Below are 24,445 nucleotides of genomic sequence, written 5' to 3'. Positions count from 1 at the left end.
TGGAGCCTGGAGAGGGCGAAAAATGGGACTATTGGGCATCCACCATGCCATTGTGTGCCCAAAGCGGGGGGGAGCGCAGGGGGGTCATGCACACATGCATGGGGAGGGTGGGGCACATAGAATTACGGGTGTGGGCATACGCGCAACCCCACTGCGCTCTCTCCGCTTTTTGCATGTGATGGCAAAAAGGTTAGCCATCACTGGTATAACCTTTATTGTCACTGTACATCATGTTATACAATGAAATTGGTTTTAGTCTCGCTGGTGCAATCCATGACAAAAAATACAATCATAAATAGTATAAAGAATAATCCCTATGCAAGTTGTTAGCGGGGAAAAAGAAAAAAGAAAGAAAAAGAAAAACTAGTCATACGTTTCCATATATACGTGGAGTGATTGTGATTGTGTTTAGGAGTCTGACAGCCCATGGGTAAAAGCTGTTTTTAAGCCTGTTTGTCTGGCTGGCTATGCTTCTATGTCTTCTGCCCGATGGTAGAAGTGCGAAGAGACACTGACCAGGGTGTGAATCATCTCTGAGTATCTTCCTTACTCTGCTGAAACAGCGAGACCTGGCAATGTCATCCAGTGGTGTTAGAGGGTAACCCATGGTTTATTGTGCCGAATTGATCACTCTCTGTAGTGCCTTCCTGCCCGCAGCTGTTAAACCAGCGTACCATACTGTAATGCAATATGTGAGGACACTTTCTATCGTGGACCGGTAGAAAGAGGTCGTCAGCCGTTGTTCCACCTGATTTTTTTGCAAGACTCTAAGGAAATGAAGTCTCTGTTGGGCCTTGCCAATCACCAGGGACGTGTTGTTTTTTCAGGTGATATCTTGACTAATAAGCATTCCCAAGAATTTAAAAGAGGAAACCCTCTCCACACAGCTCCCCTCAATATACAGTTGTTGTGGTCCGCCAGCAGCCTGCGGACCTGGCAGCGGAGTCGGACAGCAATGAGGCTGAGGAAGAACATGGGCCAGTCCTGGAGGCTGGGGAAGGCCGGATGAGGGTTCTGCGTCGGAGGCAGAAATGGGGCCAGGGCCATCGGGGAGTGACGTGCGGACTCCGGAGCCTCCAGAGGCTGACAGTAGAGAGGCAGAGGAACAGGGGGAGCCTGTTCCTAGTGCATGTATGAGAAGAGCTGCCAGAAGGCAAGAGCAGCTACAGCAAAGAGGACGACTCGGGAGTAGGGCCAAGGGATGATTGGCCCCTCCCATAAGGCTTAAAAGACCAGCAACGGCTCTTGGCTTCTTTGTCGGAAAACAACGTTGATAGTCTTGCTGCACTTATCTCTGGTCGGCGTCTTCTGCTTCTGAACTTTTGCCAAGAGAAGCCTTTGGCAGTTTGCCTAATTATACCAAGGTTGGTGATTAGACTGAAGAATTTATGTTATGAAGAGTTTGTTTTGATTTAGTTTGGACTACGCTGAGAATGAGTTAATTCTCAGCTGTTCTAATAAAGTCTGTTTGTTTTGGAACTGTTTGCGTCGACTACTACCTACTTGGGCCTGGGTCACAAATAAAGTGGGGCAGGTTCCTCTCTGTGCTTCCGGAAATCTAGTACCATCTCCTTTGTCTTGCTAGTATTTAGATGTAAGTTGTTTTTTGAGTACCATGCATATACCTTTTGGACTTCTTCCCTGGATGCTGAGTCATCCCCTTCCCGGTATGCTGGTTGGGGAGTTCTGGGAGTTGAAGTCCACACATCTTAAAATGGCCAAGGTTAGGAAAATATTGTCCTACAGGTTATATAAAAGGTAGGATTTTTTTCTGTTATGTTGCATGGCAAGTTAATGAAATGGGAAATTAGGGATGGAGGCACTGCATTTCATCTGTATATTGGCTTCATGAAAAGAATATCTTAGAACAGGGGCGTCCAACTTTGGCAACTTTAAGCTTTTGGGCTTCAGCTCCCAGAGTTCTTGGCAACTTGTAGAGTTGAAGGCCACAAGTGTTAAAGTTGCCAAGGTTGGACACCCTGGTCTTCAAGGGTTGTTCTCACCATCCTGTTGAAAAGAACCTTGGCAACTTTAAGAGCTGTGGATTTCAACTCCTAGAATTCTTGGCAACTTGCAGAATTGAACTCCACGAGGCTTACAGTTACCAAGGTTGGACACTCTGGTCTTAGAGGGTTGTTTTCACCGTCTTGCCGAAAAGAACTTTTGCAACTTTTAAGGCCTGAGGACTTCCAACTCCCAGAATTCTTGGCTTGTAGAGTTGCAGCCCACAAATCTAAAAGTTGCCCAGCTTGGACAGCCCTGACTTAAGAATATTGCTCTCCCTGTCTTATTGAAAGAAAAGAAAGGAAGATAGATTTGTAATTCAAAGATACATTGGGTTCTTAGTTATTTTGTTGTTGCTGTTGTTAGTTGCGAAGTCGTGTCCGATCCGTCGTGACCCCATGGACAACGTTCCTCCAGGCCTTCCTGTCCTCTACCATCCTCTGGAGTCCATTGAAGCTCACGTCGACTGCTTCAGTGACTCCATCCAGCCACCTTATTCTCTGCCATCCCCTTCTTCTTTTGCTCTCCATCATTCCCAGCATTAGGCTCTTCTCCAGGGAGTCCTTCCTTCTCATTAGGTGTCCAAAGTATTTGAGTTTCATCCTCAGGATCTGGCCTTCTAAAGAGCAGTCAGGGTTGATCTCCTCTAGGACTGACCAGTTTGTTCGCCTTGCAGTCCAAGGGACTCGCAGGAGTCTTCTCCAGCACCATAGTTCAAAGGCCTCAATTCTTTGGCGCTCAGCCTTCCTTATGGTCCAACTTTCACAGCCATACATTGCAACTGGGAAAACCATAGCCTTGACTATACGCACTTTTGTTGGCAGGGTGATGTCTCTGCTTTTTAGTATGCTGTCTAGGTTTGCCATGGCTTTCCTCCCTAGGAGCAAGCATCTTTTAATTTCTTGGCCGCAGTCCCCATCTGCGGTGATTTTGGAACTCAGGAAAATAAAATCTGTCACTACCTTCATTTCTTCCCCATCTATTTGCTAGGAATTGAGAGGGCTAGATGCCATGATTACTGTTCTCGTGCATTATACCCATGATGCTTAAGCAACTATTTTAGATCTGGTTCTAGGTACATAGAACTGTCCTAGGCAGATGTGTTTCAGCACCTTCAAAGAGCATTGGGCTGGAAAAAGTTGTCCTCACCAACACAAGATGTGACAGACAGGGATTGCTTCTCGATACGACCATTGGAGCAGGAAATAAAAGAGTTTCAGGACTGGAACTCTGCAAGGCAAATGTGAAAAGGAACATTATATCTGACATAGAAACCCAACCCATGAGCCAAAAACGGATGATTCCTGAGGAGCGTTGCTACTTTCAAGGAGAAACGTACAGTTCCAGGACTTGGCTCAAATATGCCTTGCAGGTGGAAAATGTTAGGCCGATTGATCCAAACCATACAATAGCCTTCAGATCGAACGTAGCCTTAATAAATCAGTCCAATTTACTTGCTCCTAATAATTAAGTGGATTGCTAGAAGGGGAAGTGGGTCAAGTTACGTTGTAATTTTATAGGGTAATTTTTATTAGATTATAGGCACACATTCTGCAGATAATTGGCAGGAAACCGAGAACCATTTGTTCAAGACTGATGCTTGATGCTAAGGCTGATATTCTAATACACAATAGCACAGCGCTGGGACTTTCCGGAAGGAAGGAAAGAAGAGGGTTAGAAACAATGGAAGGCTGGGGATTTAGGCAGGGTGATAGAGAGGGGAGCACAGCTGTTTCTGGGCTGGGGGCCGCTCGTGGTCCTTGGGTAGCCTGCCAGAGGTGCACTCCAGAAGTTGTAAAAGAGACCAGGTCTATAGCCAAGTTAGACTTGATTTCATTGAATTCAACATAAAAATAGTTGCAGAATAATAATGTCTGCAATATCTACTTTCACATGCTTTTAATTTCTGGAATTGATGGGGAGCTCATTGCAACATTGGTTGGCTGATACAGATGAACCCAAGTTCTCAAATTACGCCTAATTACTTGTTCTGTTTTAACGTAGTCTCCCCTGTAATTCCAACTACCATATTTTTCGGAGTATGAGACGCACCGGAGTATAAGATGCACCTTAGTTTTTGGGGAGGAAAATAAGAAAAAAGCTGATTGGCAGATGGATCAGCCTCCGGAATACCCCCAATCAGCTGTTCCCAGAGGTGAATTTTAGCAACAGGTTCCTTGGTTGTGAGCTCTGTGCTTTGCTTTTTTTTCTGCCTCTGAAAGCCTCTGAAACAAAGCTTCAGAAAAAAAGACTGAAGCTCTGTTTGGGGGCTTCTTTTCTGAAGCTTCATTTCTGATGCTTTTTTCAGCCTCTGAAACCTCCATTTGAGAAGCTTGGGCGGGGCTACATTCGGAGTATAAAACGCACCCAGATTTTCACCCTCTTCTTTGGGGGGGAAAAGGTGCGTTTTATACTCCGAAAAATACGGTACATCCCAAAAATGCAAAGGGGAACTAAACACATGCTTTCCAAGATGGCTAGCAAAAGCCAACCATCTGCCATATTGGATGTAGTACTTCTTGTGTATGATCCCTGTGCAAGATTACTGTTGATATTCTACAAATGGTAATTGCATTTAGCTGTCTGTTACAAAGAAGAAAGGATCAACCTATTTCTGTGTCTGTCTTGTTGGGTTGCAGAGCCAAACCAGACAGTCATGGAGGTGCAGATGACCGACTCAATAATTCCTCTGTAGAACTGGATCAGCAGCTCCTTGGGCAGTTTGAGCCTTCTGAGTTGGCGCGGAAAGAACATTCTTTGTTGAGCTTTTTTGATGTCCATTTTAAGTCTTTGAGATATGATAGAATCCAGAAACTTGAAGGACTCTACTGTTGATATTGTGTTGTCTAGTATTGTAAGAGGTGGTAGTACAGGAGATTATATACAGACTATAAAGAATACAAACTCTTTCATTCCCCACCAGTTAAGTTAGAACTGAAGTAGTTTCTTGGATGAGAAGAAAAAATGTTTTCAAAAGAAAGAAAACCAATAAAGTCCAGTTGCCTTTTGCAAAAGCACCTTTGGCACAACCATGACCTGGATGATTAAGACCCTCCATAGACATTCAGGCATTTTCATCAGTCATTAGATGTTGGGTTGGACACCCCACTACTCTAAGTCCCACCCCTCCCCAGCTACTCCATTCAAGCTCTTTCCTTTGCAGCTGTTCATTCCCAGCACCTCCGTAATCCGTTCTTTGGCCTTGCTACAATGGAGGTCATTTCCCACCGAGGCGAAGTCACCGAGGACAATTGAGCTCCCGGTTACCACGGCAACTCCTGCATCGCCATGGCCGCTGCTCCACCCTGTCCAATTGCACACACACCCCCTCCCCAACTCCATGCCGAGTCTCAGATTGCTTGGACGTGGGGGGAAAGACTGGTGAGACTAGTTAAAGCCAAGTTGGGTGGCCGGTTTAATTAGCTCTCAACCCAGGAACCCTCCACTGAGGAAGGCAGGGTCGGCATCCTGCTGATACTTGTTGAATGAGAATATGAGTGGGAAGATTTCGCACTGAAACCAGACGGGAAATGAAATGGTGTCTCCATGTTGAACAGTCTGAACTTCTGCATCTTTGCTCTGAAAAGCTCACTCTTCAAGAAAAGTTATGTCCATTTAGGGATTGCAGTCTGTGAAGCAAAACAAAAACAAACAAACAAAATACAGGTCATCCTCATGTGAAGTATTAGTACCATTTTATAAAGCTAGACTACACCTGGAATACTACAACCAATTTTGGTCACCATACTACAGAAAAGTTGTTGAGACTTTTTGGGAAAAGTTCAGAGAAGAGCAACTAAGATGATCAAAGACCTGGAGACTAAAACATGTGAAGAACGGTTGCACAATTTGGGTTTGGCTAGTCTAAAGAAAAGAAGAATTAGGGGTGACACGATAGCAGTATTCCAGCATTTGAGGGGCTGCCACAAAAAAGAGGGGGTCAAATTATTCTCCAAAGAACCAGAAGGCAGGACAAGAAACAATGGATGGAAGCTAATCAAGGAGAGAAGCAACCTGGAATTAAGGAGAAACTTCCTAACAGTAAGGACAACTAACCAGTGGAACAGCTTCCCTCCAGAAATCATGGGTGCTCCATCACTGGAGGTTTTTAAGAAGAGACTAGACCAGGGGTGAAATCTACTTACTTTCCTTACCGGTTCGGAAGTGCACGTCACATGTGCGCGCAGACCTTCTGTGCATGCGCAAAACCTTCTGCGCATGTGCAGAAGGTAAAGAACACATTATTTCCTAGTTAAAACCAGGAAGTAACGACACCCAGGCGGGTGGGAGGAGCTTCGCCATCACTACCAGATCGCCAAACCACCCGGCATGATCGCTACCGGATTGCCTGATCCAGTCCAAACCGGGAGGATTTCACCCTGGACTAGACTTGTCACAGTCACTGTTAAGGATATTCTTGGCTCAAAACCGATGTTGTAGGTTATTGAGCAGAGTACCCTCTGAGTAAACGCATGAAAAGCGACTGGGAGTGAACAATCACAGTCAACATACAAACACACTGAGCTGTTGTAGTCTTTTACTTTTAGAAAAAGTAAAGCAAAGTCCAAAAACAATCCAAGTCATACACAGATAAGACGAGAGTTAAAAGATCAATCCAGGGATATTTCAAGTACAAAGTCTTCTTACCAGTTGTAGTCATACACAATAAAACAGTTCTTCTTGAGTTTCAAAACAGGAACAAGTTCAATATCAAAACATTTAATAAATAGTAGAAAACAACATGTAACTATGATCAAACAATGATCATGCCGAGAGATCAGGTAGAGAGTTACAGCAAATAAGCAGGTAAAATGGTGTAGTATCCACACAAGCCATGATCCTGACTTCCCTTAAGTACATTGGCTACAGAGCTTAGCCAATCAGGATACAGGATGATACAATACAATCTTAAAGCAATATAATATCTTTCTGACTGCAAACATACATGGTTGGTTTATATATTGCCTGACCAACTAGTTAGACAAATAACCATTTCCTAACAGTCACTTATCTGAAAAGATATAGGTTCTCCTGCTTGAGCAGGGGGCTGGACTAGAAGACCTCCAGGGTCCCTTCCAGCTCTATTCTATTCTATTCCTCGACTTACGATCACAATTGAGCCCAAGATTTCTGTGGCTGAGATCATCTGTTTTGTGAGTTTTGCCCTATTTCTTGCCACTGCAGTTGTTTTAAGTTAGTAAGACGGTTCTTAAATGAATCTGGCGACTTGTAGCCTTAGGCCAAAGGCAACAGCAGCCCCAAAATAAAGAGAGGTTGACATTTTCCAAGATGCTGGCAAGCTTTGACAAAGCATCCTTCCAACACCTGGGCCATGCCAAGCCTTTTTTTTTTTTTAAGGCTCCTGTTGCACCGATGTCAATGTCTGTGAGATAGAACTTGAGAGTGATGTGTTCAGATCAATGGCACCATTCTGGCTCCCGATGGATGCTCCATTTCTCATTAGTCTGACTTCAAGTGGGATTGGAAAATACCTGGTATTCCCACTCTGCATCTCCCCTCTCCCCTCCCCCTTCTCTCTGTCATTTCTCAAGCACGCACAGTAAGGAATAGAATAGAATAGAATAGAATAGAATAGAATAGAATAGAATAGAATAGAATAGAATAGAATAGAATAGAATAGAATAGAATAACAGAGTTGGAAGGGACCTTGGAGGTCTTCTAGTCCATCCCCCTGCTTAGACAGGAAACCCTACACCACTTCAGACAAATGGTTATCCAACCTCTTCTTAAAAACTTCCAGTATTGGAGCATTCACAACTTCTGGAGGCAAGTTGTTCCACTGATTAATTGTTCTCACTGTCAGGAAATTTCTCCTTAGTTCTAAGTTGCTTCTCTCCTTGATTAGTTTCCACCCGTTGCTTCTTGTTCTGCCTTTATGTGCTTTGGAGAATAGTTTGACTCCCTCTTCTTTGTGGAAGCCCCTGAGATATTGTAACACTACTACCATGTCTCCCCTAGTCCTTCTTTTCATTAAACTAGACATACCCAGTTCCTGCAACCGTTCTTTATATGTTTTAGCCTCCAGTCCACTAGTCATCTTTGTTGCTCTTCTCTGCACTCTTTCTAGAGTCTCAACATCTTTTTTACATTGTGGCGACCAAAACTGAATCCAATATTCCAAGTGTGGCCTTACCAAGGCCTTATAAAGTGGTATTAACACTTCACGTGATCTTGATTCTATCCCTCTGTTGATGGAGCCTAGGACTGTGTTGTTGCATTGATTGTTGAATTTTTGTTCCTAGGAAACATAGGAAGAGCGTGATTTGACCCAAGCAAGGGACATGGTCAGAAAGCTTAACCTGTACATTTAGCAATGAAAGAAACTCTGAAGACTAGAAAAATAAATAGACTTAGGGAGATACAGATTTTTGATCCTGACATAAATGAAATAGGGGAGATTCAACACTTTTCATCATTTAAGGGATGTCTTTTGTCATCCACGCGCTCAATTTAATACCTTCTTTCATGGTTAGACCAAATGACTGTTTACTATCAAGTCTAAACAGGCAAGGAATCTCCATAAACTCAGTCTACTGATCCTTGTTTACGATCCTGTTTTGAACTGGAGCTTTCATAGAATGTCTTCTCCAAAGCCAGAATTGCATTGTTGTTCTCTTCTTCTGAGCACCAGATTAAGAAGGAAGGGGAATGGGGGTGAAGCATCTGAACTTTGGACACCTTGTGTTCAAATTCCTACACTGTTGGCATCTCCAGCTACATCTCCCAGGGACCATAAACCAAGGACGTCAGCGCTGAAGTTCCTCCAGGTCAGCCTGGCTCCTGTGCAATGCCAGATGTAACCTGTCCATTGTCATGGCCAAAACTTTCTGCCTTCATTCCAGAAGTTCTCATGTTCTGGGCAGGGAGGTCTTCTTTGCACTGTGTACAAGAACATCTGCCTTGGCTCCCTTTCTTCAGGTTATGTGGTATTACGGACAGCCTGCGTCACGTTGGCAGGTGCGCAAGCAATCAATAGCCAGAGGTGTTTCTGCTTGCCACAGATGGGGTAGGTTGTGAAACCATAGTCAAAAGGGAGAGCTTTATTTAAGACAGATGAGTAGCCCCACATGTAAACAGTTGTTGAGGTTTTATCTGCTGGCCTCCCCTTAAATCATTTCTGCAGGGAGTTGGCAGCAGGCAGTTCCAAGACCAAAGATATCTCGTTTCCAAAACAGGCCTGTTGGCTCTTCCCTTGTTTAGCCCAGATGTAAGAGACCTGGATTATGAGTGGGCTGTCTGTAATCCTGGTGGTGGGGGAGAAAAAGGGGGAAATCCTTCAAGCCAGCTGACCGCTATTTGCCTGATGCTCCTTTTCGTAACAGATAAATCAATTAAATGTAAAATAAACACAGCAAGAATATTCTGCGTACATTGCTCTTTAAAACGTACATTGCTCATTAAAACGTTCATTGCAGGCTTTGGTTAGATTGTTATTTTAAAGGCATTGTTTAAATTTGTAAGGAGGCTAAAACATGATGAACTGAGTATGTCTAATATCTAACAAAGAGAAAGACCAGGAGTGACATGATAGCAGTCTTCCAATATTTGAAGGGCTGTCACAAGGAGCTGGGGGTCAGCCTATTCTCCAAAGCACCCGAAGGTAGAACAAGAAGCAATGGATGGAAACTAATCAAGGAGAGAAGCAGCTTAGAACTAAGGAGAAAAGTCCTGACAGTGAGATCAATTAATCAGTGGAATGGCTTCCCTCCCCAAATTGTGGGGCTCCAACGCTGGAGGTTTTCAAGAAGAGACTGGCCAGTCAATAATAATAATAATAATAATAATAATAATAATAATAATAACAACAACAACAACAACAACAACAATAACAATAACAATAACAAAACAATAACAATAACAATAATAACAACCCAAATCAGCCATTAGCACCAGTCAATGGTATTTGTGACACATTTTTAAATGTCCAGTTGACTTGAGTTTCATGTTTAATGAATAAGAGATGATGATGATGATGATGATGATAATAATAATCAGTACCATGTCCAAGAATTTTATAAGATACATCAGCAAATTGCAGCTTCCTGCAATATCACCAGCAAAACTGTAAAAAACTGTGCTACTTGGAACATCGTACATCTTAAGAAGGTACTTGGTTGATCCCTAGGACGCTGGCAGCAACCTGTATCAACCATTAGCACCAGTCAATGGTATTTGTGATGCATTTTTGAATGTTTAGTTGACTGAGTTACATGTTTGTTTGTTTTTTTTAATTTGATTTATATGCCGCCCTTCTCCAGAGACTCAGGGCAGCTTACAGTGCGTTAAGCAATAGCCTTCACACTTTTGTATATTTATACAAAGTCAGCTTATTGCCCCCACAAACTGGGTCCTCAATTTACTTACCTTAGAAAGGATGGAAGGCTGAGTCAACCTTGAGCCTGGCGAGATTCGATCTTACTTTAATTGCAGACAGCTGGTGTTAAATTACAGAGCTCTGTCTGTTGAGCTATCCAGGCTCTATGTTTAATGAATAAAGTAAAAAAATAATAATAATACCACCAGCGGATCTGCAAAAAACTGCTACTTGGAACATCATATATTTTAAGAAGATACTTGGTTGATTCCTAGGATGCTGGCAGCAACCCGTATCAACCATTAGCAACAGCCACTTGTATTTGTGACACATTTTTAAATGTGCAGTTGACTGAGTTTCATGTTTAATGAATAAAAAAGATAATAATAATAGCCTTTATTGTCATTGTACATCATGTATACAACAAAATTGATTTAGCCTCTATGGTGCAATCCATAACAGAAAATACAAGACAATACAGTTCCCAATTTATACTAACCTGTTTCCCCGAAAATAAGACATCCCCTGATGTTAAGTCCAGTCGGGCTTTTGAGCGCATGCGCTAAAATAAGCCTCCCCCTGAAAATAAGCCCTCCCCGAAAATATTTAAACGCAGAGCTGGAAATCAGGTAGGACGGCAAGAGGAGCTCCATCTTGCTCCACAATAAGACCTCCCCGAAAATAAGCCCAAGCGCTTATTTCGGGGTTCAAAAAAAATATAAGACAGGGTCTTATTTTCGGGGAAACACGGTACTAGTTTGGGAGGGAAGGATTTGTCCAGAAGGGCCTCCTGCTCGAGCAAGGGTTTGGAGTAAAAGACCTCTAAGGTTCCCTTCAACTCTGTTATTCTGTATTCTAATTGAAATCCCTGGGTTTTTAAAACCAAAGTTTTTTTTTTTTTTCAAAAGCAGTGGCCTCTTCGTACAAAGTCCCGAAAACATTTGATATCCCATTGCAGCATTTAACATTTAACAATTCCTCTCTGCAAAGGAATCTGTGAAAGATCCGTTGCTTTGGGGAGAATTAGCCTCCAAAGTTAATTGGCTTCTAGTGTGGGAGAATGAACTCACAGTGATCTGTGGAATCTTTTATTTGTACTTTTATTTATTTTTTTAAAGGACAAAGACACGGTCCATCTTTCTGGCTAACTAGGGTTAAGAATGGTTGGTTTTGGCCTGCCTTTCATTTTGCAGAACTTGTGATCTGGACCCAAATTAATGAAGGGTCTTTAATTTATTGGAAACAATCCTTGGACCCATGACAGAAGTCTTCAAGACATACACATGCATGCATGCATTTTTTTTAAAAGTAAAAATAAAACCCATAAACGATTAAAGGTACGTTGTGTTAAAGTAAAACCCAAGTTTTCAGTATCCGTCAAATAGGAGATTAAGGAATGTTCTCCTGATAAGACATAAACCAAGGGATCTAAAAGCTTTTTACAAAGCTTAGATTATGTAAAAAGAAAATATGTAAATGGACATAATGAATAAATTTTTATTAAGATATTGGAAGATATTGTTTGAGAAAATTGATAGTTATAATAATTGGGATATTGTTTAAATATGTATAAGAATTGTAATAATTTGAACATTTTTACTTAAGCAAAAAAGAAAAGAAAATTGAAATAGCATTATTTGAATTAAGAACTATGTCTAAATGTCAAATGTTAAATTGCTATATTTTTAAGATTAGAGATAAGATTAGAGATAAACCTGGTGGCTCAGCAGACTGATAGCATTGTGATTAACACCAGCTGTCTGCAATTACTGTAAGTTCGAATCTCACCAGGCTCATGGTTGATTAAGCCTTCCATCCTTTCTAAGGTAGGTAAATTGAGGACCCAGTTTGTGGGGGCAATAAGCTGACTTTGTATAAATATACAAAAGTATGAAGGCTATTGCTTAACGCATTGTAAGCCGCCCTGAGTCTCCGGAGAAGGGCAGCATATAAATCAAATTAAAAAAAAAAAGATTTAAATTTGATAAATGTATTATGAGTTTTTAACAGATTTAAGATTTTAGGTGGGTTACTAGAAGGGTAATTGTTTTGATTAAGTAAATATGAGTAAACTCTTTTTAAGATGGTACTAATTGAATACGTGATTTAAGATTGAGAAATAAGTGTTATGGCAAAATAGAATATAAAACTATATCTCTTCTCTAACCAATTATAAAATTGTCTCCATGCCTTGCAATATTCCGAATCCTCTCTTTAATGATCAAAGTCAGTCTATTCATTTCTGCACAATCTAATTTCCTTACTTCATCTTCTGAAGGGATTTTCCCTACTTTCCATCTTTGCGCAAATACTAGCCTCGCTGCAGTTATTACACATATATTCAAATATACCTTTTCTTTGCTAAGATGAAGAAGCTTCTTGGATGAGAAGCAGGAGTGAGATTCAGCCGGTTCGGGTAAACCGGCTATTGTTATGGCTAGCGGCGGGCCCGCCCTGGCGCTATCCCGTCTTATACAATCACTGTTTTTTTGACGCAGCGTGCATGTGTGCAAGGCGTGCATGCAAGCGAAGCTACCCCGTCCTGTATAATCGCTGTGTTTTTAATGCAGCGTGCATGTGTACAAGGCACGCACACTCACATTTTCAATTCTGGGCGAACCGGTTGTTAAATTATCTTCTCTGATGAGAAGTGAAACGTCTTCAAAGAAAAACCAGAAAATCCAGTTTGCCTCTTGAAAAAGCATCTTTGGGATAATTACTCTAGATCAGGAGTCTGCAACCTTAAACACTCAAAGAGCCATTTGGACCCGTTTTCCACAGAAAAGAAAACACCGGGAGCCACAAAACCCTTCCCATGTCCTGACTATTTCTTGAGTGTCCACAAAACTAGCATAAGTAGTTGAATTAAACGTTCTGTTTTCTTCTGAAACTTTTCTTTTCTTGGATTTATTCATAGTTGGCCTCTACCGGGGGTTGAAAAGCTCAATAAATCACATGCCGGCGGGTGTCGCACATTGGCGGCTGTGACACATATTTTGAGTGACGGAGCCACAGCAGAGGGGTGAAAGAGCCACATGCAGCTCCAGAGCCGCAGGCTGCCGACCCCTGCTCTAGATATAAAGTCAGTTGCTTTTGGCTCTGGATTCCCTTTAACCGAAGGGAAAAGTAGACTCAGGGATAAGTCTTGTGTCCTTTCTTCCAGATTTAAGCTGGCAAAGCCATCACGGTGCATTTCTCCTTCCACGTTTGGGATCACAAAAGGTTGAAGATCTGCTAAACAAACACTCCAATGCCTTGTCTTCCAGCCAGCTTACAGGACACAATGTTCATGGTTTATACCATTGTAAACTTCTGCGGGGCAAAAGACAGGAACAATTCACGTAAAAATATTGGGCAGTTCTCTGCAGGTCTTGGCTGGCTCTCTTGAAAAAGTTCAACGTCCTTCATATATACTGATTTATAGGCTGCTTAATTTGGGGAGTGCTTGTATTTGCCTCCCTTGAAAAACACTTAGCAAAACTCGTTCGGCTGTGTTTTATTACTCTGGGCAGGGCCTGCTATAGCTCCCAATTTTTCCAGCCAGAGTCAAAAGGCAGGAATTAATATCGGGGAAATTAGGATGGAGGGATGCCGAATATGGATGATCGTGCTTAATAAAATAAATGCAAAGGAAATGAAGGAGCCTGAGTGGCGCAGCAGACTAATGCTACTGTTAAAGGTAGTATTTAGCTTCCAGCTGTCTGCAATTACTGCGAGTTCAATTCTCACCAGGCGCAAGGTTGACTCAGCCTTCCATCCTTTCCAAAGTAGGTAAAATGAGGACCCAGTTGTGGGGGCAATAAGCTGACTTTGTATAAAATATACAAAAGTATGAAGGCTATTGCTTAACGCATTGTAAGCCACCCTGAGTCTCCGGAGAAGGGCGGCATATAAATAAATTAAAAGAAAAAGATTTTATAGAAATGGGAGTCCTCGGGGTTTCCTGTGGAAAGCACAGCTGTTTTGTATACAGGTAGTTCTCAACTTATGACCACAATTAGGCTCGGACCTTGTCATGGTTGATAAATGAGTCACATGGTCCTTAATTGACCAATTGACCAATGAGCCTTAGTGGCGCAGCAGACTAAAGTGCTGTTAAGTAACACCAGCTGCCTGCAATTACTGCAAGTTCAAATCTCACCAGGCTCAAGGTTGACTCAGCCTTCCATCCTTTCGAGGTAGGTAAAATGAGGACCCGGATTGTGGGGGCAATAAGCTGACTTTGTATAATAAAGAACACCGCTTGGGGGGGCCCAAAAGCCCTACTAAGCAGGTATATACAAAAATATGAAGGCTATTGCTTAACACATTGTAAGCCGCCCTGAGTCTCCGGAGAAGGGCGGCACATAAATTGAACCAATCAATCAATAATTGAATCCACCTCCTCCCATTGATTTTGTGTCAGCGTTCCAAATAATGCACCCATAGAAATAGCATTTAGACTTACATACCGCTTCACAGTCCTGGCTTATCAGCGTTTCATTTCTTAGTCTCATTATTCATGATTTTGTTTTTGTTTTTTGCAACTATTTGCATTATAAATACTTGTAGTGAGCCATTGTCAACATGTCATCAAGTTTGGGTAGATTTAGCGTATCAAAATTGATTGACGGCATGTCACTAGAAGTTTAAAATACTGCTTTTCTGCCCTTTGTTTTTTTTTTTTCCCAGGGCCATCTGGTTCAAAATTGCTCAGATCCAGTGTGATCATGTTCTGTTTTGATGGACCAGACATGGCTCAAGGGAGGGGGGTGGGGCTTCCTTCTTTTTTTATAGACACAATCGGTGTATTTTTTGCTCGCCTGGTTCCAAAAATATTTTCTCAAGCATCTCCAAAGTCAGTCCTATGTCTGGATCATCATATCTTCTTTTGGGTTTGTTTATTGTCTGTGAAAGGGGGACGCGGTGGCTCGGTGGCTAAGACGCCGAGCTTGTCGATCAGAAGGTCGGCACTTCGGCAGTTCAAATCCCTAGCGCCACGTAACGAGGTGAGCTCCCATGACTTGTCCCAGCTTCTGCCAACCTAACAGTTCGAAAGCATGTAAAAAATGCAAGTAGAAAAATAGGGACCACCTTTGGTGGGAAGGTAACAGCGTTCCGTGCACCTCTGGTGTTTAGTCTTGCCGGCCACATGACTACGGAGACGTCTTCAGACAGCGCTGGCTCTTTGGCTTTGAAACGGAGATGAGCACCGCCCCCTAGAGTCGGAAACGACTAGCACATATGTGCGAGGGGAACCTTTACCTTTACCTGAAAGGAACAATACTTGTTCCTACAATTCCCTTCCCTTATTTGTATTTTTTTTCCCTACAGGTGGGTTGAAGTCCAAGTAGACAACTTGACCTGCACCCAGTACTGGGTGCAATATCTTCGGCTGCTCCAGGAATCCATTTGGCCTGGCGGAGTCTTGCCCGGGATGCCCAGACCACTCAGGACGGAAGAGCAGAAGGCTGAGACTAAGGAAAAGGCCCTGCAGATTCTCATGGCAATACTGCCTGGTGGGTGAAGCCCAGACCTTAATCCTAATCTAACAAGGTTTTCCTCCTTGTAGAGAATCATGGGAATGGCCTGAAGGGACAATCCTAAAGCCATTCCCTGATCCCTGGGAAAGGTGGTAGTTTTAGGAAGAGGTACAATCTGGCTTTTACCTGAGTCATTGGGGAGGGGGAGAAAAATATAATCGGACTTGCAAGATAAAGCAAAAGATAATAAAGCTATTATATGTGTCTATGGAGATTCTCAGTCATCCAGGGAGGAGGAGGAAGAGAGGAAGAGGAGGAAGAGAGGAGGAGGAATACGTGTAGCTTGGGGTCCTTGGTGCTCTCTGAGGTTGGTGGTTTTCTTGCAGACAGTTTATTACTCAACCAGGTAACATCATTAGTGCTGGAAGGGAGTGGGATTTGAGAAGAAGAGGAGGAGGAGGAGGAAGAAGGAGGAGGAGGAGGAGGAGGACGACGAATGTTGTTATTGTTATTGTTATTCTTGGACAAGAAGCAAAATGTATTCAAAGAAAAACCAGAAAGTCCAATTGCCTCTTGAAAAAGCACCATAATAGAGCTAGCACTGATGATGTTACCTAGTTGGGTCAAGAAACATCTGTAAGAAAACCACCAAGCTCAGAGAGCACCAAGAGCCCCTCCTTTCAACCCTGAGCTCCAAATGTTCTCTTCTGTTGGAGAGTATCTCATGTTCTGACCTAGGCTTCCTGAGTCAGTAAAACACACGAGTAGTCCCAAAAACCTCTTTTATTGCAACAGCTGTGAATTCTGTTCATTCACAGATGAGTCCCAAATAGTTGCAAAGAGTCCTTCAGGATAAGGTTGATAATCACCCACCTTTATCTCCCTTGACACGCTGCCAAAGACCTCATTGGCAAAGCCACATGGAGTCCAGAATCAAACAGAGCTTCAGACTTCAAACTGCACAGAATTAACAACATTGCTTCCTGCAAAGGCCCATGTCCCTTTGCTCCTCTTTTAAGCGTCCCAGCCCTACTCCCGAATCATCCCTTTTGTTTTAGCTGTTCTTGCCTTCTGGCAGCTCTGCGCATGCGCACACTGGGAACAGGCTCCCCCTGTTCCTCTGCCTCGCTGAGATCTGACTCTGGAGGCTTCGGAGGCAGTATGTACCTCCCAGATGGCCCTTTCTCTGCCTCCGACGCAGAGCTCTCATCCGAGCCTTCCCCAGACTCCAGGACTGGCCCATGTTCCTCCCCAGCTTCCTCACTGTCTGACTCTGCTGCCAGCTCCACAGGCTGCTGGCGGACCACAACATCTCAATACAGCTTAATTCTAGTCGTCTCTAGAGTCTCTTTCCTGATCTAGGCAATCTCCAAGAGCTAACACGCCTTAACTTAGACGAGAAATAGAGCTGAACAAAATGATAGAAAATCTTATCACCCATGAAGATGCAACATTGCTCCCAAATGGGCCTCCTTCTTGGCTACGTCGTCCCCATCATTTTTTTTTTAATCCAGCATGCTAATAATAATAATAAACCATAATCATACCCATCAAATGAAGCTCTTGGTTTAAAAACTGTATATTCTTTTTTTTTTAATGATTTTTATTGAACTTTTAAAAACAAAAGAAAGAAAGATACAACAAAAACGAAAACACATTTAAAACACATAACAAACCTACCATTACATCATATATTATTTTACAATTTACTGTATCGACATGTATATATGTTCTCTATTTTTATTCAATTGTTCATCTACGTACTTATATTTATATCTTTATCTATCTAGTCTTAACCCGAAAATGATGGCTGTCAGAAAACTGTATACTCTTGATACAGAAGGTGTCCTGTCAATTTCTGCATCTCTCAACATTTTTTTTAAAAAAAAAAAACATTTTATTTATTTGTATGCTGAAAAGACATACCGTACGTGGCACACTTAAAAAAAAAAACATAAAAAGGAAAAATCACAAGAAACAAACATCAAACATCAATGTTCCAAAACATGAAAAGGCCTGGTGAAAAATTATGTTTTGAATCTCTTCCTAAAATGCTAAATAAGCAAAGAACGACTTGTTCCATAACACACAGGCCCCATTCCGGAGAAAGCAGAATTAATCATCGATGTCAAAACAGGGATATTTTCCCTAAATATGTGTTTGTCTGTGGGATTCTCAGTCATCCAGGTCGTGGTTGTCCCAAAGGTGCTTTTTCAAGAGGCAACTGGGCTTCCTGTTTTTTCTTTGAAGACGTTTCGCTTCTCATCCAAGAAGCTTCTTCAGCTCTGACTGGATAGTGGGGGAATGGAAGGATTTCTACTCCTTGCAGACAGCTGGTCATTTTTCATCCTTGAGGCCACTTGGAGGTTTATCTGTGTCCTCGGGGTCACCTGAGTGGTGCAAATGGAACTGGAAATAGATGATATCGCATTCCTCCCCGTCTGTTGAGAGAGGGCTGTTCAATTTTGACATAAATGGCCTCTTCGACCCCTCTTCCAAACCAGTGGTCCTATCTGTCCAAGATGTGGACTTTGCTGTCTTCAAAAGAATGGACTTCATCTCTTAAATGCAGGTGGACTGCTGAATCTTGTCCTGATGGATTTGTTCCAGTGGTGAAATCCAAATTTTTTGACTACCGGTTCTGTAGGCGTAGCTTGGTGGGCATGGCAGGGGAAGGATACTGCAAAATCTCCATTCCCTCCCCACTCCTGGGGGAAGGATACTGCAAAATCTCCATTCCCACCCCACTCGGGGGCCAGCCAGAGGTGGTATTTGCCAGTTCTCCAAACTACTCGAAATTTCCACTACCGGTTCTCCAAACTGCTCAAAATTTCCGCTACCGGTTCTCCAAACTACTCAAAATTTCCGCTACCGGTTCTCCAGAACCTGTCAGAACTTGCTGGATTTCACCCCTGGTTTGTTCTCTTCTCAAAGAAAAACAAGAAAGTCCAATTGCTCTTGAAAAAGTGCCTTTGCGGTACTGCTACTATGCTTTTCTTGTGAATTTATACTAGTCTCTGTTTCCCACAGACTCGCTCCAAGAATTCCTAGGTATCAATAAATGTCAACAATGCTGGAGCCTCGTCTTAGAATCCATGCAGCATCCAAGCATCAACAGGTAACTTTCGCCGTATGATAACCAAGAGAGGAAAACGAATCCATATTTACACAGGGCAGAGCCATCAAATTAAATACAAGTAGTCCTCCACTTAAGACCACAGTTGGGGCCAGAACTGTCATGGCCACTTAGCCATGTGGTCGCTAAGTGTGTGATTTTACACCTTTTTACTGCAATCATTAAACGAATTTGGCTTCTGTCATTGACTTGGCTTCCCACAACTGGGAAGGTTGCGAATGCCATGAATATAGAACATAGGATAACAGAGTTGGAACGGACTTTAGGGCAGTGGTGAAATCCAAATTTTTTTATACTGATTCTGTGGGTGTGGCTTGGTGGGTGTTGCAGGGGAAGGATACTGCAAAATCTCCATTCCCTCCCCACTCCTGGGGGAAGGATACTGCAAAATCCCCATTCCCTCCCCACTCCTGGGGGAAGGATACTGCAAAATACACATTCCCTCCCCACTCCTGGGGGAAGGATATTGCAAAATCTCCATTCCCACCCCACTCAGGGGCCAGCCAGAGGTGGTATTTGTCGGTTCTCCGAATTACTCAAAATTTCTGCTACCGGTTCTCCAGAACCTGCTGGATTTCACCCCTGCTTTACTAGTCATGTAGACCAACTGTCTGCTCCTCTGCTCGAGCAGGAGCGTCTATACCATTTCAGATAAATGGATGTCCAAACTCTTCTTGAAAACCCACCAATGATGGGGCACCCATAACCTCTGGAGGCAAATCGTTGCACTGTTTGATTGTTCTCACCGTTGGAAAATTCCTAGTTTTAATGCCCTCTCTCTTTGATTAGTTTCCAGCCATGGGTTCTTGTCTTGACTTCTGATGCTTTGTCAAATGGGTCAGATACATGTCCCCGGGGTGCTACAACCCTTGTAAATCCATGCCAGTTTCCAAGTATCTTGATATTTTGATCATGTTACCTCTGGGAAGCTTTTAAGTGAAAGGACCAGTGGTGGGATTCAGCCAGTTCGGGAGAACCGGTTGTTAAATTTCTGAACAGTTTGGTGAACAGTTGGAAGAAATCATTAGGGCAGAGAACCGGTTGTTAAATTATTTGAATCCCACCACTGGCAAGGACCCATCATAAGTCCCTTTTTTTCAGTGCCACCCTACTTTCGAACAGTCGCTAAACAAATTGTCAGAAGGTGAGGACTACCTCTAGCACAGGATCTCGAGAGATAAAACGGAATGCTAGGTTTAGTAGGATAAGCAAGATCTACAGAGGGAGGGAGTGTTTATTTTTCTCCCGTCGGTAAGTTCTTTTCCCGTCATGTTTCTGCTCGGTCTAAATAAAGTGACACTCTAAAATATCACTCCCCAGCTTGACGCTGGCTGTTAATACGGTGTGTTAAAATCCTAACATCTCGTTGCGCATGAGATTAGCGGGGGCTCATATAAACAGTTGGCAGTATCTAGCAGGCTTTGGCCGATCTTGAAAAAGCAAAAGCGGGTTGAGATCTATTTATTCCTTGGATTTAGTCTTCGGATAGGAAACAGAAACCATTGTGAAAGGAGACAGAGGCAACCTCCATATGGTTGCCAAGAAAACTACATGGGTTTATCCAGTGGTGGTATTCAAAATTTTTTACTACCGGTTCTGTGGGTGTGGCTTGGTTTGGCTTGGTTTGGCTTGGCTTGGCGTGGCGTGGCGTGGCGTGGCGTGGCTTGGCTTGGCTTGGCTTGGCTTGGGCGTGGCAGGGAACGGATACTGCAAAATCTCCATTTCCAACCCATTCCAGGGGAAGGATAATGCAAAATCTCCATTTCCAACCCATTCCAGGGGAAGGATAATGCAAAATCTCCATTTCCAACCCATTCCAGGGGAAGGATAATGCAAAATCTCCATTTCCACCCCATTCCAGGGGAAGGATACTGCAAAATCTCCATTTCCACCCCACTCCAGGGGAAGGATACTGTAAAATCTCCATTTCCACCCCAATCCGGGGGGAAGGATATTGTAAAATCCCCATTCCCTCCCCACCCCACTAACCTGCTTTCCAGCTCCGTTCTCCTGGGCAGGGCAACAAAAGAAGACCCAGCCGATCAGCTGGGACTCCGATCAGCTGGGGCTCGGGAGGCAGTGAATAGATGGGGGTGGGGCCAGCCAGAGGTGCTATTTACCTGTTCTCCGAACTACTCAAAATTTCCGCTACCAGTTCTCCAGAACCTGTCAGAACTGGCTGAATACCACCTCTCGGTATATCTTATGATGTCTTGACCTTATTATTCAAGAAACTTAACACCTTTATGCCATTTCTAACCCTAGAGTGTTCATCTCCTTGGATATTGGAATCTGCTGTCACATTGATTCAAAATCCGTCTTTCTTTTCAGGCACGTCCTTTACTCCCTCATGGACATCCTGATGGAATTTTTGATCCCCGATTCCCCGACGGAGGCGCCCCAATCAACGTCAGTCATGACTTCAGTCTATGGAGCCGCTGAGAGATCTAGTACTTCACCGCGTTAATTCATAACTGAGGCAAAGAGAACCCCCACTAGACGTGATCTCATATGATACATTGCTGTTGGTCTGATCCAGGATCTGTTGAATAGATAGATAGATAGATAGATAGATAGATAGATAGATAGATAGATAGATGACCAATAGATAGACAGTGACTACTGTAAAAGGATGTTCCAGAGCTTTTTCTGCACCATAAAATACTATCGTTTCAAGAACCTGGAAGAATTGCAGAGGAGTTCAGAATGAGAAGAAATAACCTGTTAAATGTGAATAATCTGGAGAATAGGATAATTCTTTAGCTACATTCCTGGATAGATGTAATTTTCCTTTCTGCATGTTTTGTTTTAATTTACAGGACGTTTTGGTGCTCCCAAAGTACTTACATGGTCATTCCATGATATGACCTCTTATGTTTTTCTTTCCCAACAAGACCACTCCAGTGAGCAGCAAACGACAAATTAATCCCTGTTTTTGCTTTTTATTTCTGTACATCATGTATTTGTCCTTGAAAACCTAAGAGTATTCCTGGAATTTTAGAACTACCAAGCAAAGAAGGTTTGATGGCTTTCCAAAATTGATGTAATTGGCTCAAGTCACTTGTTGTCTGAAGAGATGACTCAAATCATTTTGCTGTTCATCAACTGGCTTTGAAGAAGTTTGTTGCTGTTTGTTTAACCATCTAGGATGCTATTACTCATTCAGATCATTGGGATGGTTTGCATTCTTTGATGATGGACTTGCTGCAACGGCCAAACAAAATTGGATGAGTCTAGATCAGCCATATATAGATGCCTCCAACCAAGAGTGTAAGGAGGTGTGTTCGCGGATTCTTAAAGTGTGGAGAGTGGAGAACTTCCTTGTTCTTTGTCAGCCTACATTTAAGTATGTTTGCAGGGGAGGGAGTCCCTGAATTGAATACATATCAAAATTAAAGTTGTTATTTGGCTACATCTTGAGCGAATTTTCTTTCTTTTTCTTTTTCTTGTAAATAGTTTTTATTCAATCTTTTTTAGTTTTAAAAGCACTTTTCCATTTTTACAGCTTTCAACTATCGGTAACAATTCCTAATTTCATAATTCCAATCGATGGCCTATCATTTTATACATTATCTTTAAATATTAGTATCTTTTACTATCTTCTATTTTTGTTCTTCATTAACAACGATTTAATCTATTCTTCACGTATGCAGTATATCTATCTGCATTTACATATTCCTTTTATCCTTTAAAAAGTTTTATCGTATTTATAAATATATATAATTTTCAATTTAACGTACGTTCTATATCATCTTTATGCATCAATTTTACATCTCGTTTCAAGCCATGGATACCGCATAATCGAACTCTTGTAATATTCTGATTCCTCTCTGTCTTTAAGCTCCATGGTTAATTTATCCATTTCCGCACAATCGAGGACTTTTTTGCCTCGATTGGCCTATTTGCAACCGGGCCACAAGAATGGTGGGCCAGTGCGCACACGCAACTCAACTTGTGTGAGTGGTGGGACAGCGTGCGTGCACGCACAGGTGCAGCTCAACTTGCACAAGTCGAGCTGTGCACCCATGCACGTACATGATAGCCCGCTGCTTGTGCAAATTGAGTGATGCGCACGTCGGCTCGCACAGCCTGGTTCTCCTCTTCCCCCACCCACCGCCAAGCCACAAAGGTTGGGGACCACTGATTCAGGTCATGGTTGCACTGAATAGCTGAATAACAAGAGTTGGAAGGGACCTTGTAGGTCATCTAGTCCAACCCCCCTACACCAGTGATGGCTAATCTTTTTGCCATCACGTGCCAAAAGCAGGGGGAGCGCAGGGGGTTCGCGCATGTGCATGCCCACACCCATAATTCTATGCGCCCCACCCCCACGTATGTGCATGTGACCCCCCTGTGCTCTCCCCACTTTTGGCGTGTGCGTGCCCACGATGGCCCGGTAGGCCCGTTTTTTGCTCTCCCCAGGCTCCAGAGCCTTTCTAGGAGCCTGTGGAGAGCGAAAATGGCCTTCCCCACCCCTCTGGAGGCCCTCTGCAGGCCAGAAACGGCCCATTTCCCTACTTCCAGTGGGCCGAGAAGGCCTGAAAATCAGACTCCAAGACTGGCCCATGGTCCTCCCCAGTCTCCTCACCGACTCCGCTGCCAGTTCTGCAGGCTGCTGGCAGACCACAACACTGAGTGACTTTGGGCCAGTCACTCTCTCTAAGCCCAACCCACTTCACAATGGAGGTGGAAGGATCAGGAGGATTAGAAAGGTTTGCGCCTTGAGTTACTCATAAAAATAATAAAAGTGGGACATAAATAAATAAATAAATAAAAATACCTACTAGTAAAAACAGATTGATAAGATGATAACGTCCAAATATTCACTCCCTATGTTGTCTTGGGTTTGTTCACACATGAAACTAAAATATAGATCCTTTGATTGTTTGAGTTAACGTATGAGCCTAAATATTGTCATTTTTAAAACTACAAATAACGATTTAGCGTTAATAGGTGAGCCCAGCCATCATGGTTTAAAACAAATTAAGGTTTTTCTCATCATATCCAACCTTGAGCCTTGACCTTCGTGCACTTCTGCAGCTGAAGTTGAGAATTACTAGAGCAAAATTGGCCTCCAAGGAGTTCCTTTGTTTCTTCTTTTCTTTTCAAAGCCGAGATTTTTTTTTATAAAAAAAAAAAAGTTAAATATCACTTGACTAAAGAAGGTTTCCTTCCTGTTCCTAAGATATTTGTGGATCAAATGGTCAAGAGGTGCAATCAATGAATAATTTTGAAGAATTCGGAAGCCATGGGATTCAAAGTCCTTCAAAGTTTAAGATCTTTAAGACCCTTTGCAAAGCAAAGAAAAGACTTAGTGAAGTATACACATTTTTTTTTCAAGTGCTGATAGTACCTCCTGGACTTTTAGAGAGCTCAGGAAGTATATTTATCTTAAACAAAGATCACAGAAATATGTTTGTGTGGTAAAAAGAAAAAGAAACATCGCTTTCCTTATACAGGATTTTTTTCCCCCTCTGCCACATCGTCTTTGATGCAAGTTAGCATGTA

At 42.7% G+C, this 24,445-nt stretch overlaps 1 protein-coding gene across 1 annotated transcript in view; it reads left to right on the top strand.

The window, feature by feature from the left end:
* The window catches only part of SNX19 (sorting nexin 19), a 59,110-nt gene extending 36,772 nt beyond the window's left edge, over positions 1-22,338 (top strand). The window contains 3 exon segments of the mRNA XM_070952481.1: positions 15,653-15,837; positions 18,832-18,919; positions 21,269-22,338. Of these exon segments, the coding sequence (XP_070808582.1) occupies positions 15,653-15,837; positions 18,832-18,919; positions 21,269-21,404 (409 nt within the window). The 3' untranslated portion in view covers positions 21,405-22,338.
* Positions 22,339-24,445: the final 2,107 nt, after the last annotated feature.

Source organism: Pituophis catenifer, unplaced genomic scaffold (assembly GCF_029215685.1).
Source record: "Pituophis catenifer annectens isolate HBS135680 unplaced genomic scaffold, rPitCat1.0.hap2 SCAF_12, whole genome shotgun sequence".
NCBI lineage: Eukaryota > Metazoa > Chordata > Lepidosauria > Squamata > Colubridae > Pituophis > Pituophis catenifer.
The sequence above is the reverse complement of the archived record's forward strand: the minus strand, read 5'-3'. Positions and strand labels throughout refer to the sequence as shown.